This window comes from Opisthocomus hoazin, chromosome 15 (assembly GCF_030867145.1).
Source record: "Opisthocomus hoazin isolate bOpiHoa1 chromosome 15, bOpiHoa1.hap1, whole genome shotgun sequence".
NCBI lineage: Eukaryota > Metazoa > Chordata > Aves > Opisthocomiformes > Opisthocomidae > Opisthocomus > Opisthocomus hoazin.
This window is the reverse complement of record NC_134428.1, coordinates 12,829,131-12,846,584: the sequence shown is the minus strand read 5'-3', so window position 1 is coordinate 12,846,584 and position 17,454 is coordinate 12,829,131. Positions and strand designations below refer to the sequence as shown.

At 47.1% G+C, this 17,454-nt stretch overlaps 1 protein-coding gene across 3 annotated transcripts in view; it reads left to right on the top strand.

Moving 5' to 3' along the window:
• The window catches only part of SLX4 (SLX4 structure-specific endonuclease subunit), a 34,199-nt gene extending 16,745 nt beyond the window's left edge, over positions 1–17,454 (top strand). Inside the window, exons 8-16 of one of the 3 annotated variants that reach the window (XM_075436692.1) lie at positions 14–327; positions 2,522–2,804; positions 4,130–4,212; positions 7,374–7,520; positions 9,807–9,976; positions 10,827–13,288; positions 14,513–14,615; positions 14,852–15,334; positions 15,967–17,454. In XM_075436692.1, coding sequence (XP_075292807.1) covers positions 14–327; positions 2,522–2,804; positions 4,130–4,212; positions 7,374–7,520; positions 9,807–9,976; positions 10,827–13,288; positions 14,513–14,615; positions 14,852–15,334; positions 15,967–16,300 — 4,379 coding nt within the window. In that variant the 3' untranslated portion in view covers positions 16,301–17,454. Of the gene's footprint in view, positions 1–13; positions 328–2,521; positions 2,805–4,123; positions 4,213–7,373; positions 7,521–9,806; positions 9,977–10,826; positions 13,289–14,512; positions 14,616–14,851; positions 15,335–15,966 lie in introns of all 3 variants that reach the window. The other 2 variants (XM_075436691.1, XM_075436690.1) reach the window with 2 other exon arrangements.

Sequence of the window (17,454 nt, the reverse complement as noted above, 5' to 3'; positions counted from 1 at the left end):
TTTCTTTCTAAAGAGAAAAAACGACGTAAAAGAGGCCCAACTGCACCTCCACCATTACTACTTCAGGACCCAGAGAAGGCCCGCCAAAGGATCCAAGAGCGAGTAGCTATGCTGCTTGCAGAAGAGATGGAATTCCCTCCCACCCCTCAGCTTCCTGCTAGTAGGATTTTGGAGGATGAATCTGGGAAAGCAGCCTGGCTCTTGCCATTGCCCAAAGCTAAGGAGTGCTTTTTATGGAATTTCAGTGCTCTGACAGGGCCCTGTGACCCTGAATCATTCTACACTGCTGGATTAAACCCTGCAATTGTACCTTGGAAGTCTGTGCAGGTGGGATGCTCTGTTGTCCTTGCTCTGATACTTGTGTGCCCTGGTTCACTTGCCTTGTAACCCTTCTGTTTCCTCACTTGGTATTTAAACGAGTGATCCCTTGCCTCTGCATGCTCACTGCTCGTGCACGGTTGTCCCCTGGTCTTACACGGTTAGGTTTTATGATCTTGAACTTTCATTTCTCTCTTTTGGAGAAGAGACCAAGGCTCATGTTACAATGTTATTCCTTGACCTTTCAGGAAGTAAAACTGATGGGAACAGAGAGTATTGAGTAAAGGGCCCCATCCTGGTCATTTTGCCACTAGAATCACAGAATCATAGAATGGTTTGGGTTGGAAAGGACCTTGAAGATCACCTGGTTCCAACCCCCCTGCAATGAGCAGGGACATCTTCCACCAGACCAGGTTGCTCAGAGCTCCATCCAGCCTGGCCTTGAACACTGTCAGGGAGGGGGCATCCGCAGCTTCTCTGGGCAACCTGTGCCAGTGTTTCAGCACCCTCCTGGTGAAGAATTTCTTCCTAATATCTCATCTAAATCTGCCCTCTTTTAGTTTAGAGCCGTTCCCTCTTGTCCTATCACTACACACCCTTGTGAAAAGTCCTGCTCCATCCTTCCTGTCGGCCCCTTCAGGTACTGGCAGGCTGCTATAAGGTCACCCCGGAGCCTTCTCTTCTCCAGGCTGAACAGCCCCAACTCCCTCAGCCTGTCCTCGTAGGAGAAGTGCTCCAGCCCTCGGATCATCTTCGTGTCCCTCCTCTGGACCCGCTCCAACACATCCATGTCCTTCTTATGTTGGGGGCTCCAGAGCTGGACGCAGGACTCCAGGTAGGGTCTCATGAGAGCAGAGTAAAGGGGCAGAATCTCCTCCCTGGACCTGCTGGCCACGCTTCACTTGATGCAGCCCAGGACACGGTTGGCTTTCTGGGCTGCAAGTGCACATTGCCGGCTCATGTTGAGCTTCTCGTCCACCAGAACTTCCAAGTTTGTCTGTGTTTACAGCACCTTGACTCTTGTTTTTCTCCTTGGCACTTTGATTGACTGTAGTATGAGCTTTGCCCATGTGTTGCACTCAGCAAGGATCTGGGTGAAAAGCCTAAACTGAGGACTGATATTTGCCTTGCACGGAGGAGAAGGTAGGAGTGCCTAGAGTTGTAAAGCGAAGCATTTGCACTTCAGGCTTTCCCTGTGCATCCCGCTGCCTCTTGGTGCATATGAGCTTTGATCCAGTTTTCAGTTCCACTGTTTCATTCTGTTTTTCTTCTAGATCTCCTGCCTCTTTCAGTGCTTGATATTTTTATAAAAAGTGCCTACAGAAGCAGACAATGCTCTTTTAAGTCTCGTCTTATCACACGCTTGCTGAGAAGAAGGATATCACTTCTCTTCCTTCTCTCATTCTTTTCTTGAAGAATTGTTTGGTGCTTCTTTTCAAAAACTACCGTGCATATATAGGTGCTTTATTTAATACTTCTTCCCTAGTCAAAGCCCAGAGTTTTTTCACTTGCTTATCACAGGCTAGGGCTGTACTGGAGGGGCTCCATTCTATGAAGATTTTTGACCTTTCATTCAAGCCAAGAACTGCAAGAGAAGTTTAAAAATAAGAAGTAGAAAAGCCTTTAAAATCATGACGAGAGTGTGTTTTCCCATCTGATGCTTTCCATTTTCAGAAATGGCCAAAGTATTTTTACTTAGAAATAAATAAACAAGACTATTTTTATTGGGAAACAGAGACCAAACCTGGAAAATATCAGCTCCAAGGTGAAAGTTTGATTTAGTTACATGTAACTGCAAAAGTGTTTCAGAACTCAGAACAGAAGCACCTGGAGAGCTTCAGTTGCAACTGTTGCCAGGTGCTCCAGCTACAATGAAATATTTAGATATTGATGTGGGAGCATTTCCACCATCGTCTCTCCCTGCTTTGCAGTTGCCTGCACAGACAAGCTCCTGGAGAAGCCACCTTTTCTGCATTTTCTGTTGTAGTTTCCTTTCTTCTGTTTATAGCCGTCTTATCTGTGGAGAGTCTTTCACAACACTGTGGAGAGCTTTTGCCTCAGAAGCCCTTGGACCTGGGGAATGCTCTGTAATTCTTTACTAGATGTTTGAAAAATATGAAGTAGAGACTGTACTCTGAGGTCTGCAAATACATAAAACAAGACCTAATTGATTGGTGTCTTTTTTCCCCCCTCTTTTTATCAGAATCATAAGCCAGAGGATGTTCTGCCATTGGTGGGATCTGACCAGCCACAAGTATCCCAGCAAATTCAGCCTGACCTCAGTTCTTGTGAGCCCACTTGCACAGAGGTTGGAGGTCAAACTTCTGATGAATCCAAGTCCGGCCCTGAAGGAGATGGACAACTTTTATCTCACAGCCAGAAGGATGTTCAGACCCTACAGGACCTAGTTGAGTTGGCCAGGGAAGGACTTACCCTCACTCAGTGGAACCTTGATGCTGACCGCGTTCAGGCAGCAGAGCAGCCAGGTAAGTTCTGGCAGCTTCGTGAGCCCTGTCCCCAGTCCCTTCAGCTACACAGAGCCAGACTTGCGCTGTGCTAAGTTAGGAGAGCCGTGACAGCACCCACAGGGTGCTGATGTTGGTCCAAGATGTGATATTGTGGGGGAACACTTTTCTGCAGTAAGCTTTAGATACAATCAAGCTGATGTTTCTGAAGTGATTCCTAAATCCCAGCATTTAAGAGAACTCCTGGGCAACAGAGACTAAATCTTATTTTTAAATTCCCTGAAAGATATCACAGTATTTTCTGCCAGGCATGCTCAACAGCTGGGCCAAAATGCTCATCCCAGGCAAGTGGACGTCTTTCTGTTGTGTGCACTGTCTTTTCAGGCCTTCAGACAGCTGGGTGAAAGAAAAATGCAAGAGGGATGATCTAATGTTGGTGCATTGATAAAATAAACCTGAAGTTTATCTGTGCCAGTATGGGGTTGAAAAAATACAACACCTGGAATTCCTCTGTGGGCAACTCTGTAATGTGCCCAGTCATAGTTGCAGGTGATGCACAACTGCTCATTTCAAGGTCAATGATATCCCTGGAAAAGAACACCGTTGCTAAATTCACCTGTCTGCACTTTCACTGGGGTATAATATTCCTCACTTCCCCTACTAAACTGCAGCAAATGATCGCTGGTCCTATAAAACTACTCCTGGGCTTTCAGTGAAGATACAACTTCCTGAGTGAAGGAAATAATCTATGCACAAAAATGTATGTTGTGAGTGTGAATGAGACCAGGCAGTGAAGAAACACTGTGCAGACGCCAATGCAGCTGAATGTGTCTCTGAAGCCATTAATTCCTTCTGTGGCTCCGCATCCTGTTCTGTGTGCTCTGTAGACTACCACAGGGCTCAGGCTGTGCAGAACTGATTTCGCTGGCCGCCTCTGAGTACTAGGACCCACAGACATTTTGTCTAGGTTGAAACTGGGTCCAGGATGCGTTCTGCTAGGATGAGACCGTGGCATGTCCCATCCTGCTCTGTGTCCTAGTTTTTTCCCACTGGCGGAAAACTGAGAGGCACTCTGCAGTTCCTCCATCTGGATAATTATGGCACACGCAAATCTGCAGTAGACTGGTGCTGCTGATGGCTGGGTGGTACTCGGGTACAGCCCAGAGCCAAACCCTCCAGTAAAGGCATGAGGGAGAGGCTGAGCCTTCAGCTCTGTCAGGCTGGCTACAGCACCTGTCTCGGGGAGCTGTCATGGCCAGGATCCCGACAGGAGTTCTTACATGGCTCTGTCTCACAGAGAAGTTGTATGTGATTTGTGATGTGCATTTTCCTTCTTTGAGGAGAAGAGCTGCCTTCCAGTGATACTCCACACAGTGGCTTTGTCCCCCCATCCAAAGAGAAGAGCCTCCTGACAAGCAGCTGTAAAAGAGTAAGGACAACCCTTTTTTTCCACTTTTTTTCTTATTTATTTATTTAGCACTGTAAAAAAGAAGCTATTGCATTTGTGCGATTCATAGAAGTATGGAATATTTCCCGTTCATTTCCATAGAAACAAAGAGGTGCTTAAGGTTCACGGTGATCAGGAATCATCGTGGGCACAGGTGAGATCGGCACGTGTGGTGATATTTCATGGATGCCCACAAGCAGGCTTGTGGATTTTTCAGTACTCATCCTGCCTGATGAGAGAGATTATTTAAAATGTCAGGTAACATAAGGCCCAAGCTGTGCATAGTTTATATAAAGACAAGCAGGTTAAACAGTTATGTTATAGCACTAAGGGTATTTGGGGGTAGGAACTAGTGATGCAGCTATACCACATTAGGTAGTACTCTGCTTGAATGCTCAGGCTATCCAAGAGAAAACTGGCTGTAGCCCAGGAGAGACAGAGCTGCCGGGTGCTTCCTCCAGGCTCTCACACTTAGCTGCTTTAGGTGGTTCTGAATGGAGCTGTTCCTCTTCTGTCACCTTCCTCTCCACGCCATGCCTTGCAATGGAAGAGAGAATTCTTGCAAGGACTGGCTGATTCACCATGGATTCTCTCATCTGGCAAAGAAGCCTGACAGATGAGGTGGAATGCTTTGAGGTCCATGGAAGATGAGCACTTTTTGCTGCTAATGTGAGCTTTTAAATGGTTTAGTACAGAAAATCCTCAATTGTGGGACCACATAGCAGAGGATCTAGCTTGAAAATCAATGTGCCCTTTGTGGTGACTAGGTGAAGACTGCAGGCTAGTAAGTCACAGATTATTTTTTATATAAAGCCAGTGGTGTTCTGTAGATCACATCGTACCCCAGATGCACCAGTCTTTAACCCCATGGATGTTATAATCAGTTTCCTTCAACTGAAGTGTGTATTAAAAAACCCTATTGCATATTCTTACCAGGGTCATCCACTTTATCTGGTGAAAATTACTAGTTTTGGTTTGATAATAAATAATCATGCCGTGAAAGCTAGTAGCTTTTGGTGCCAGATGAATTTTGATGCCTTGAGAAAGCACTTTCATATTGTGCTAATAGAATTAAGAGATTTCTAAAAGGAGAGAATTCTTTGAGGTGGGAATCAGTACTAAACTTCAGCATCCCAGCTACTGGTTATGGAAACTCTAGATGCTGTTTGGGGGTATTAAAAAAAATCCTTAGCAGGAGAAAATGTCTTGTTTTATAAGCTTCTGAGTCTATTACACCAGAGGTCCTTAGCAGTACCGAAACTGTTCTGATACTGTTGTTGAAACTCAGTTGCTACCAGCAAAACCAGTATGATCGTTTTTTCAGATTTGGTTTGATTCCATGGTAGTTTTCCTGAGCAAATGAAGTGTTGCTGAAGAGTTGGATTGCCAGTGGAAGAGATTTGGGCTTTATATGAGCACAGACAGACTGTAACCATGTTAAGCAAATACATCCATTGCGTTGGTAACACAAACCCCACCCGTGCTTAAGACCCTTGTCACATCTGCGGATGTCCAGTCTAGCTGGCCTCCGCAGTTGGAGAGAGTGTTCTAGTGTGTTCTCCAACAGCGGCACGTATCTGCTCGGAGCTGTCTTCAGACCGGTCTGTTTGCTTTGTGCAGAGAATGGTGCAGCCAGGACGTTCCTAGCCTGATTTAATTTCCCCATTCCTGATTCGTAATTTTAGCATCAGCAGGAAAGCTGTTCTGGGCTTGCTGCCTGGAACGTAGCATCAGGAGTCTGTGTTTGCTGGCTTCCTGAGGTACTGTCTTGCAGGTATCTTACCTGCCAAGAATAAGAAAGCAAGAAAAATCAGATTAGTTTCCAGACTGAGCTTCCTGTCTTCCCCTTGGAGATCAGTCCACACCACTGCCAAGACATGCAGAGTCTTCTCTAGCCCACCTGTGAAGGCCTGGAAGAAGCGTTCTGGTGTGTGCTGCTGTTTTGGTGCTAATTAGTGTTGGCTGCCTGCAAACACGTGCTGGAGCGAGTAGAAAGTTTGGGTTTCCACAGTCCACTGCTAATGTAGAAACCTGCTAATAAAATAAAGAGCTGTGTTGTTCCAGGTGGAACTGCATCTCGTGCAGATGTTCACTGGAATAAAACTTGCAGTTTCTCAGCTCTGCAGTAGGTTTGAAAAGCACAAGGTCAATGATTAGTGCGTTAACCATGAGCTGGTTTCCACTTACAGTCAGACAGCCTCTCAGCCGTGAGCTGAGGGTGTTTCACACTTCTCTGCAGCGCTGGCCACCTCCAGAGCCACAACACTTGCCTAGAGGGATCTGAGTCTTTAGAATATTGCCTGGGGCGAGTTCGTACTGGGAGCAGCTCCCCAGCAGAAACAGAGCATTCATCGTTGCTGTCTTTGGCAGCGTACCCCAGGCCTGACCTTACCATCACCAGTAACCAGTCACAGGTAGCTCAGTCAACCAGCCCTCCCCAAAATTCCAGCAAGGGGTTGTAGAATGGTGATAGAAATTATGTTTGTTTTTTATAATTCAGTGGAATTTTCAAAAGGGGTTTCAGTGACAGGCACATAAATTCCTTTGAACTAGACACCTTCATTAGTTTTATTCTATGTGGGCCCCATTTTGCCGAGCTGCTCTTCTCAGCTGTCATTGCCAGACAGTGAATGAGAGAAGAAAGGCTCATTACCCCATCCCTGAGTCATGCTCTTTCCTTTTACTCTAATTATAGTGAATTGAGTTCAAGTCCATCGAAGTGGAAATTACAGTTTCCTAAAAATGTGGTGGAAGGCAGCAGAACAAGAGGCCAGCTGTAGGCAGCAGCTAGACCACATCAGGAAATGGTGTGGTGAAGAATTGAGGGTGATAATGTGCTGTAATACAAGGCAGAACAAGTACAGTAGAATACAACACAACTGCCCTTTCTTTACAATTGCCACACTGTGAACAGTGGAGGAAAGCAAAGCCAGAAATGTCTGTTAGACTTATCTGCTTATTTGTCATATGAAAGACCTTAAGTTGATAATGCTGATGATGATCAGAAGGCACAGGTGATGCATTCAGACTGGCACCCACAGTACAGCAATGTTGACGAATTGGGTTATTCCCTCCTTATTTTTCAAGGAAATGCCTGACAGCTGTAACTGAACTTCTGTATTTCTGTTCCTTCTGTGTTCTAGTCCTCTCTCAGGCTGCTGGCTGAAGATTTCAGTGCAATGGTCAACAACCCCCACTTAAGTGATGTCCAGTTCCAGGTGGACTCTGGGGACGTCCTTTACGCCCACATGTTTGTGTTGTACGCACGGTGTCCACAGGCCGTTGAGGTCGTAAGTACTGCTGACATACTTTCCTCCTCTGTTTCAGGAAAGCCCAGACTGCCCACCAGTTAATGCTACAGAATTGGCACAGAGCACTGCTGGGCCTGATGGCAAAGGTCTCTAAATCTGCAGTGGTTTTTCAGCTTAGGAAACCAGAATCTTGACAAAGTGGTGGAAAATGTGGTAGTTTATCTGGGGGACTATAGGGAGGTAATGATCCTTCGTTGCATTCTGCCCTTGAGCAATGGAGGACGCTTTCGAAGTGCTTTTTGCCCTTGAATTTTTGTACCTGTCCAAGTGCAAACTGCTTTGTCCATCTTGGTGCGTCCTGCCTGTCACCCAGGCTGGGAAGCATGAATATGGAGTAGATTCTGGGAAGTACTTGAGAATAACCTACACAGATGTTTTGTCACTCTCGGAGTTGCTTTGGAGGTAGCTGCACTGAACTGTGCTCTTTGCAAGGTTAGTGAAGTAGTTCTTACATTCCCAGAAGCATTTTGGATTGAACAGTTCCCAGCCTGCTCCTGTGCAGTCTCCTGTCGGGACACTGAACGGCAGGGAGCCTCAGATTTGAGCTCTGCTCTTTCACAGAGCTGCTGCCAGTCCATACAACCAGCTCCTTGACAAAGGAAGCTTTCTTTAAAGCTGCCCTTTTGGAAACAGCAGAATTGTTTTATCCTGATGCATACTGGCACTAGTTTCCATCCAAGGTGACTCAAGCCGTTTCTAAGGGGTCAATAGAAGTTTGGGGAGGGGAAGCAAGTTCATACAGTGCCATGCAACGGACTTAATGTGAAATCTTTTAAGAGATCTTCACAACTGTTAGCAAATGTGCATGTTCCCACAAATCAAATGACTTTAAAAACAATTGGGTTAGCCACGTTTTCTTATTATTTCCCTGCAACTCTGTCTGGCTTCAGCATTCCCATCCACTGTTTTCATGGGCAAGAGCCCTTTTTGTGGGTAGAGTTGTGGGATTCGCACCATGCTGTATTTCAGATTCCTGCAGAGGGTTGCTTTCCTGTAAGTCCCACCTGCAGAGCAGCATTTCATGTTTATTTTCTGTATAGGTGAGGGACTGCTGTTCTCTCTTGAAGATTTTGAGTAACAAGGAGACAGCAATTAATCGGCGAGTACTTCAGAGTTCATGTTTTCTGTTGCATGGTGTCCCTTAACTTTGGAGAGAGTTTCAGATAGCAGAATACGTGATCTGGCTGCAAAGGAAGTAAGACCTTACTGAACTGGAGATGCATTTTTATCGAAACCTGGGATCAAGCTGGACCCGCACAGATAATGGTCCAGTTCAGTGGAGCAGTATTTTGTGTGGTGTCTCTTTTCCTGTGAGACACCAGGACAACTAGAGTTTTGGCAGTGCATCAAGGGTAGGTAAATTCGAAACAGATCAGAGGAAGCTCTCTGCTCTGGTGAGACCCCACCTGGAGTCCTGCGTCCAGCTCTGGAGCCCTCGGCACAGAACAGACATGGACCTGTTGGAGGGGGCCAGAAGAGGCCACAAAATGATCAGAGGGCTGGAACACATCTCCTGTGAGGAAGGGCTGAGAGAGTTGGGGCTGTTCAGCCTGGAGAAGAGAAGGCTCTGGGGAGAACTTACGGCAGCCTTCCAGTACCTGAAGGGGACTGCAAGAGAGCTGTAGAGGGACTTTTGACAAGGGCCTGGAGTGATAGGACAAGGGCTAATGGCTTTAAACTGAAAGAGGGTACGTTTAGATTAGATACAAGAAACAAGTGCTTTGATGTGAGGGTGGTGAGGCCCTGGCACAGGCTGCCCAGAGAAGCTGGGGCTGCCCCCTCCCTGGCAGGGTTCAAGGCCAGCCTGGACAGGGCTTTGAGCACCCTGGTCTCGTGGAAGATGTACCTGCACAGGGCAGGGGGGCTGGAACTAGGTGATCTGTAAGGTCCCTTCCAGCCCAAACCATTCCATGATTCTGCGAGGCTCTCTTGCAGAGAGGTGTAGATAACTGGAAATTGTGCCCTGGGAAGTAATTTGATTCCAAAACTAACTGGAGAACTCTAAGACCATCTTTTATATGTGGGAATAAAACAATGAGTAGCCAAGCTTTATCCAAGCTAACAGCTGAATGGTCAGGAAGGAGATGGCCTGTTCCATATGAAGCTCTGCATAACCAGTCATTTTAGATTCTTTGTGAGGCATCAGGTCCTGGTCCCAGGATAAGACTTCAGTGAATGAAAGGAATAAGCTGATACAAACAAGAACATTGGTGTTGCTGTTCCTTTACCAGCAAATGGACTTTGTTTGCTTTCCTCTTACCCCAGGTTCACAGCGAAGGGTTCTTAGTGGAGGAGGATGGGAACGCGCAGACACGCCGTGTGCTGCTGAGTGACGTGACAGGAGAGGCGGTGTGCGCATTCCTGCGATACCTGTATGCTGCTGATGCTGACATCCCTGCTGGGCTGCTGCCCCAGGTTGGGGCTCTGGCTGCCAGGTTTGTGTCGTGAGCGTGTTTTGGATCCCCTCATGCTTTCAGACCCCACAGACCCCAACCTGATATCTTCCATTGCAGTTTTAGTGGCTTACAAATTCCACAGTCCTCTGCTTCCATCTTAAATGACACTTGAACATAAGAACACCCTACCCTCCTCTTTTCCATGAGTCTCTCTATAAGTTGTATCTGTGTGAGAATTTCTGTGTTCAGTATACACTTAGCAGACTTTTGCCAAGAGTTTTGTCTCAGGATCTTTATTGGCAGCTGATGTTGACAGTGATGATGAGCATCTCTTCTATATGTGATTCTCAAAGCATTGCACTAGCGATGCACTATATTCTGCAAGTGCTGTTCAGATTATTGGCTGCGTAGAACACTAACATGTTGTGTCAGCCACGCTCTGTTGTGATCTTAGGCATGCGCCAAGTAAAGAGCTTGAAATAGGAGCAGTTGCTGAGATATGGGGGGAAATGGTTGGGTCTTGCCAAAAAGTGTGTACAGAGGTGCCCTGTCGCTCCAAAAAGCCGTGAAGCTTGCACATGACAAACATCATCCAGCCCCAGCCGTTCCATGGGGCTCTCGCCAGTGCAAATGGCAAAGAGGTTTTAGTGTAGTCATATAGCGATTTAGTCTCAAACACGAGAAAGGAAGAGTGAGCCTGATGCTTTCATGTGAGTGACACCTGGAAAAGGGAATTCCTAATTTTAGGAGTATACCGGATCTTGTGCATCTTAGGAGACTAGCATCCTCATGCAGATTCTTTACAAGGCTCACAAGAGTAATTAGGCAGACAAATGGTGAAGAAATACTGGAGGAGGAAAATACTAACATTACTATTACATCCTTGCAGGTTTGGTGCGAGGGAACTGATGGCAAAGTGTGAAAACAACACGGGAGAGAGTCAGGCGTCTTCTGGAGTGGATTCAGAAGATGATCTTATCTCTGTGAGGGATGACGAAGATTGTCAGGACAGAGCTGAGAATTTCCAAGACCTCTTGAAGTCAGTGTGGGATGGTGAAGATGAGGAAGAAGTAGATATGCTGAACCCTGAATGCCAGAAGGAAGATGACAATGGGGTGGGTGAAGAGGAGCTGGAGGAAATCTATGAGTTTGCTGCAACTCAGAGGAGGATGGTTCAGGGTGAGACAGAGGCGAACGAGGGAACAGACTGCAGCATCTGCAGTGATTCTGAGGCAGCCCAAGGCACAAACCAGCAAACTGAGGAGGAAGAGGTAAAGAGGTCGGAATCTGCTTCAGTAAGCAGCAACTTCAAAGATTTGAAGGATGACGATGATGTGGAAAAATCTAAATGTGACTCGTATGCACAAGAGAAAATGCAGAGTATAAATAGGTGCAAGAGCGTGAATGCTGCACAGCCCACTTTTGTGCCTCACCACAGTGAACCTCAGAAATGGGACATAGCATCCCACAGTGCCACCGCTAATGAAGGAGAGACCGTTAGGGGTTGTGAAGGTGCAAAGGATTCCAAGTTATCTCAGGTCTCACGTGATGGGGCAGATCACCATGAAAAACAGTTTTCTAGCTTCCACGGTGATACTAATATAAATGAAAGTTATGAACGCTTGTTTTCTGCAACTCAGGGAGATCACTGTGAGCCTTTCCCAGTGAAAGAAGTTATCAGAGAATCAGGAAAGGGTCCTAGTGAAAAACACGTTGATGTTAGTGATTCACTTCTGTACAGCAAGTCACAAAAAGACCTCTCTCCACGTAGGAACAGTTTTTACGGGAGTCCTGCTCCCAAGCCTTGTGTGCCCCTTTTTCCTGCTGTTGGCTCTTCACCTGCATCTCCAAAATCAGACAGAGAGTTTGCCGGAGAACATGTGTCAACACCAAAGCAAAACAAAAGGGAAAAATCATTCCCAGCTGATGAAATACCCTTTCAGAAAGCCAACGAGCTGGATACCGCATCAAGAAATGAGAACACAGTTTCTCCAGCGGAGCTTCCCAACATTGATTTAAACAAGTGTGCACATGTCCCAGCGTTGTCATCACTGGTCATCAGAACTCAGGGTGCTGCAGCTCAGGGGAACAAGGAGGGTGATGTTATTGTTTTATCTTCTGATGATGAAATGGAATTACAAGAAGACAATAAGTCACCAGAGCCAAGCTCTGCCCTGAAAGAAATGGAAATCCCTGAGAAACTGAAATGTACAAGTGTAGAACAAGGTCCTGAGATACCAAAACCTGAACCTAACTCATCAGTCACTGAAACAGAACAGAGATCTACCCAGATCTCAGGTGACATTATGCATACAATGCATGTAAGTAATGATGTAACGATGTCCACCGAATTGGCTCTCAGCAGACAAATAGATGCTTGTATGGAGAGAAAACAGAGTCCAGACCTGAGCCCTGAAAAAAGGCTCAGTCATGAAGTGTCTGCGGGTACAGACAGCTCCTGGCTCGTGCCAGACACACTGGTTCTGAGCAAAAGCAGAAGTTTCTCAACACAGACTCATGTCACAAGTATAAATTCTTTAAGGAGTCCTGGATCTAAACTCAGCACAAAGAACTTAGCAGCAGGTAACAGTAACCATGAAATGGCTGGAAATTTAATAAAAGTTCGTGAAACAACATCGTCAGCTAAACGTTTGCCTATGGAGAACTCAGTCAGTGAGAGAAGCCTGCCCAGCAGCCCAGCAGCAGGATCATTTTCAGAGAACTACCCACCAGTTTCTCCAGTGGATCCAGTTCTCCACTCCCCTGGCCACACCAACATAAAAAGTAACTGTGTCGAGATCTCATTGTTATCCAGACCTGTGTCTCCGTGCCATGAGCAGCCATTGGAAGATAAAACAGATAACAGTGTGGTTGAGGTAGATGACAGTGAAAAGGAAATAAGTCTGCCTTCTGTGAGCAGCAGCGTCTTGCTTTGTGATGAGCCCCCAATGCCCGTTGATGACTGCTGGCATTTCGAGTATCTGTCACCAGTCCGAGGTAACGGCCAGGACTCCGGCCAGGTCAGGCGTGCAGGGACCAGCACTGCCAGCAGCCCCAGACCTGGTTCTTGGCATGACCAGTGGGCGAGCCCCGTCCACGCGCAAGAAATTAAGGGCAGTACTCCTCTGCGAGGAAGTCCTGTTGGCAGAAGAACAACTTTGCTCTGTGTTGAAAAGAGTCCTACTGAGGCATGTTCATCAGTGGGCGGCAGACCGAGTTACCTGAACTCCAAACTCTGGGATGATTGGAATGGAGAAGAGGAGGAAGTTGAATTCCCAGAGATGCTTCCTCTGTCTCAGAGATTGTCGGCTGCAGCAGGGGCCTGTCAGACAGATCCTGGAAAGACTCCCGGTGAGAGCTTGTATTGATACTAGATTTATTGGACTAGGTTAAATTGTTTTCATTTTAAGTGGTCATCCCACATGTGGTTCACATGATGCATTGAAAGGGTCTTTTGGCCTTCTGATCTGAAGTAGTTGTTAGGGCCCGGCGCAAAGAAGGTACAGTCATTTTCTGATGCGAGAGAGAGCATATCTAAACGTGGGATTCCTGGAGCATAGCTGCTTGTGTTCCATTCACACTGGTTCTTTGGTGGCGATGGTACTCCTTGCAGAAGCTACAGGTACCTGGAGGGAAAAAACCTAACCAAAACGGAACAAAAACCAGCCTTCAGCTTGCATGACAGTGGATATTTGTTCCCAGTAGTACTGGGTGCAATGTACAGTCTTTTGCTTTTCATGCATTTGTGAAGCAATGCTTGTGCTAACGTACACGAGGACATCAGGTAAGCAACACAGCAGCGCAGGCGCGGAGGTTTTCCTCATGTTGAGGCTGGCCGGGGCGGGTGCCGGTCCCTGCCCGTGCGTAGTCTTCCTGTGTGCTTTCCTGCAAAGCTCTGCTGATGCACTGCTGTCTGGTGCTGCCTTCTGTTTGCTGGTTCTAGGCCCTTCCAACAGACCCCTCTGAGCCCAGCACATTTCCTTGCATGGATCCTTCCATCTAAGACCAATAATTGATCTCATAGTATCTAATTAAATATATTACTAATTATGCCCTACTAAGTGATTAGTTTAGCAGGTGTTTAGGACATGATGCGTGAGACTGTGCTTCACAGTATCAGTAAATTGGTATAATTAAATCACTGTCTAACTGGGGACCCCAGAAGCTTGACTTGCTCAGTTTCTTCTGCATCAAGTCCCCATTATGAAATTTCCTTTCTGGGAGAAGAACCACTTTACAGAATTCACTAAATGTGGTTTTGAACTGCCTTGTAAACATTGCCTGTTCTAACAAAGCCCTGAATGGGCTTCGCATTCAGACATGACGTGTGTCTTAATTTAAGCTGTTTTCTGATTTAAGGTCAATAAAACCCAAGTATCCCAGTTTAGGGAATAAAAAAAAAAAAGCGTTGACTGTTCTGTCCAATATAAAGCTGAGTAATAACAGAAAAGCTTGTAGAAAAGTAGTGCTACTTAAACAATTATTATAGAATATTAGAGTATCTGCCACTAAGAGGAGAAGATATCAGCCATTTTAAGTCCTTTATATACTAATTCTGATTTCATTCTGCTGCAGAACCTTCCTGTCGGGAGAATGACAAGCCTCCCAGCACTCCAGTGACACCAATGCCAGCTTACTCCCTGATGGAGACCCCACAGCTGAAGAAGGAGTTGAGCAGGTTAGCATTACTCCACAAGTACATCTCTTTATGAGCAGAAACTAGCTGGCAGGTAGTGTGAAAGGAAGCTCCTGGACTGCAGGGGAAACCTTGGTGAAACTCCAGTCAGTGTTTTCTGAGGTTGTGTCACACTTTTCCAGCTGACCACTGGACTTCCCGGTGGGAGCCCCTTCCTGAGCTGTGACAGTGGAAGGTGCAGCATTATCTTAACCTAAGCTCCCACCTTTCTCTTTCAGATTTGGAGTTCGTGCTCTCCCTAAACGCCAGATGGTGTTGAAGCTGAAGGAGATTTTCCAGTATACTCACCAGGACGTGGACTCTGACTTTGAGGATGAAATCCCATCTTCCCAGCCTCCCCCGCAGAAGTCCCCGGCCAAACACTCTGGGCAGTCAAAGGCAGACCGCACTGCAGGTGGAAAGCGTGCCAATGCCTCGAGGGCTGTGGGCAAGAGGAAGCAGGCTGCTACAGCTTCTTCAGTGCTCCCTGTGAGGAACACTGATGATGACCGTGGTGGATCCCGTGAAACAGGCTGTGCAGCACCCAAGGAGGGAACTAAACTGACACATCACCCAGAAGGAGCTAAAGAGCAGAAAAGGTCATCTGGATCTCCAGAGAGATGGTCTCTGGCAGCTGGTCCTGAGGAACCAATGTTGTCAACATCTCAGGAGTCCGCAGTTTCTTCAGTGGATGGAAGCGACATCTCTTTTGGTTCACAGAGGTAAGGGAACAAAATGCTAAACACAACAGTCGATGCTGCAGGACAGAGATGAGCTAGGAATGTGGCAGAGGTGAGTGTCCACGTGGTCTACAGCGGCCGTGCCCCCTCCTTGGGCATGTCATTTGAAGGTCAGTGTGCTCCAACAGAAGAAACAGGCTTCGGGTTTTTTTAGTCCAATTCCCAGTGAGCTATTCTCAGCGCACAAAAGTACTCGTGGCTGCATGTGGGCAAGGCCCAAGTCTGGCATGCCTGGTCTCTGCCAGTTAGAGCAATGAGGAGCACGCACAGCATTGACTGAGGGCCTGCAGCTGTTGCAGGGAGAGGAGGGCACAGAGCTGCCTGGCAGAGCTGCTGTGGTACGGCAGCGGTAGGTGCTGTGGGCCAGGCACAAGAAATGCCAGACAGCTCCGGGGCTGGGTGAGCAGGACCAGCGCTGTCGCGGCTGGGATGGGGAAGTTTGCGGAACACGCACCGTGTTCTGCTTCACTCGTTTTGTGGGTGCCAGTATTAGGGTCTGCGATCCTATAGAGGGTAGTCCCAGGGGCTGGTCACCAGGGATTTGGGGAGCTCTGGTCCTGTCCTTGATGGCCTCTTCTCTCCTTGATCTCTGGTCTGCTTGATCTTGCTTTTAGTTCTTTCATTAATGGATTTGAAGCCTGTGCTTTTGCATCCGAAGAGGAGGAAGAGGAGCTTGCAGCATCTCAGGCAGCAGCTCGGGAAGAAGAAAAGCTGGAGGCAGTAAGGTGCTACATCCGTTCAAACACAGCCCTGTACCACAAGGTTCTCTTTTATGAGCCAATCGAGCTGGCTGAGCTGCACGCAGAGCTGAAACAGAACGGCATTAAAATTTCCCAGGCAAAGCTGCTGGACTTTTTAGATGCTCACTGTATCACATTTACCACGGCCAGAGCCCGGAAAGAGAAGGAAAAGAAGAAGGGGAACAAAAAACAGAGGAGACGATACTGAATGGAGCCCACTCCTCCACCCTGAAAATTTTGTACACGGAGGCCTGCCGATGAGCTGGGAACGCCATTCCAGGCTGGTGCTCGCAGCGGTGCCGCGCTGAGTGGGTGCGCTGCTCCTCCCCGTGGCCTGCTCTCGGATGACATGCTGGAGATGATGGCTCTGAACGAGCGCCCAGTTCCAGCCCGCTGCTGCCAAGCGCACAAACTCCTCTGCTCGCTGCCCTGCCTGCAGCACGCAGGATGTCTGGAGCCTCTTTTTTTCCCTCGATTTTCCTCCCGTGCCTTTTCTTTTCTTTCAATTTTTCTATCAGGTTTTAGGTCCCCGATTTTTCTTCATGCTGGTGCTTATAAAGACAGGTGCTTCCCCCAGTGGCACTTGCCAAGACCTTTTCTCTGGCCTTGGGCTGCAAAACGCTTCACCGTCTGTGTTCCAGTATTCAGAATAACCCGCCTGCAAGAAACGGGTCCCCTTTGCCCTGTGTAAAGCGCTGAGTGTTTAGACCACAGTGACTTCAGCCTTCATTTCTCCAGCGTACAATTTGCCCTGCTGATTGTTAAGGCAGGGAGCACTGTGGAAGTACAATGCCTTTCTTCTGTCCCTGGTTCAGTTTGCCGTCTCTGGTAAAACTCCTGAATCTGTATTTCTTAAATGGCTGTAAAACAGTGGAGGTGTTTTTCTGGTCTCTTTGTGACGGCTCCCAAAAGTGCCCTCTGACATCAGATGTCACATGAAAGCCCTTTGGATTCGAACATTGTGGTGTATGTTCACTTGCGTGCCAGAGCCGTGTCAGAGACACCATCTGCTCCGCTTCCCGAGCGCCGTTTGCCTTGTCAGTGTGGCCTGAGCATGTCCTTGATGGAGATGTTTTGAAGACAGCATTATAGTGACCACGGGATCTCTTCAGCATGTCTTAGAACCTGCTCTAAACCCACTTCTCTGATCAGTCTCTTTTTCAAACCGGACTGGTCTTAGGCTGTAAACTGTCTGGGACTCTTGGGGGAGTCTTGGACCCTAAATTGTCATCTTTTATGTATTTACTTTCACAACATCTTCTGATTTTTGTCTGTTCTTACAGTCCGAGTCTGCAAAGAGTCTCACTCAACAAAATGCACTTCAAAAAAAGAAGCAAGATTTATAAATGTATTTATGTATTT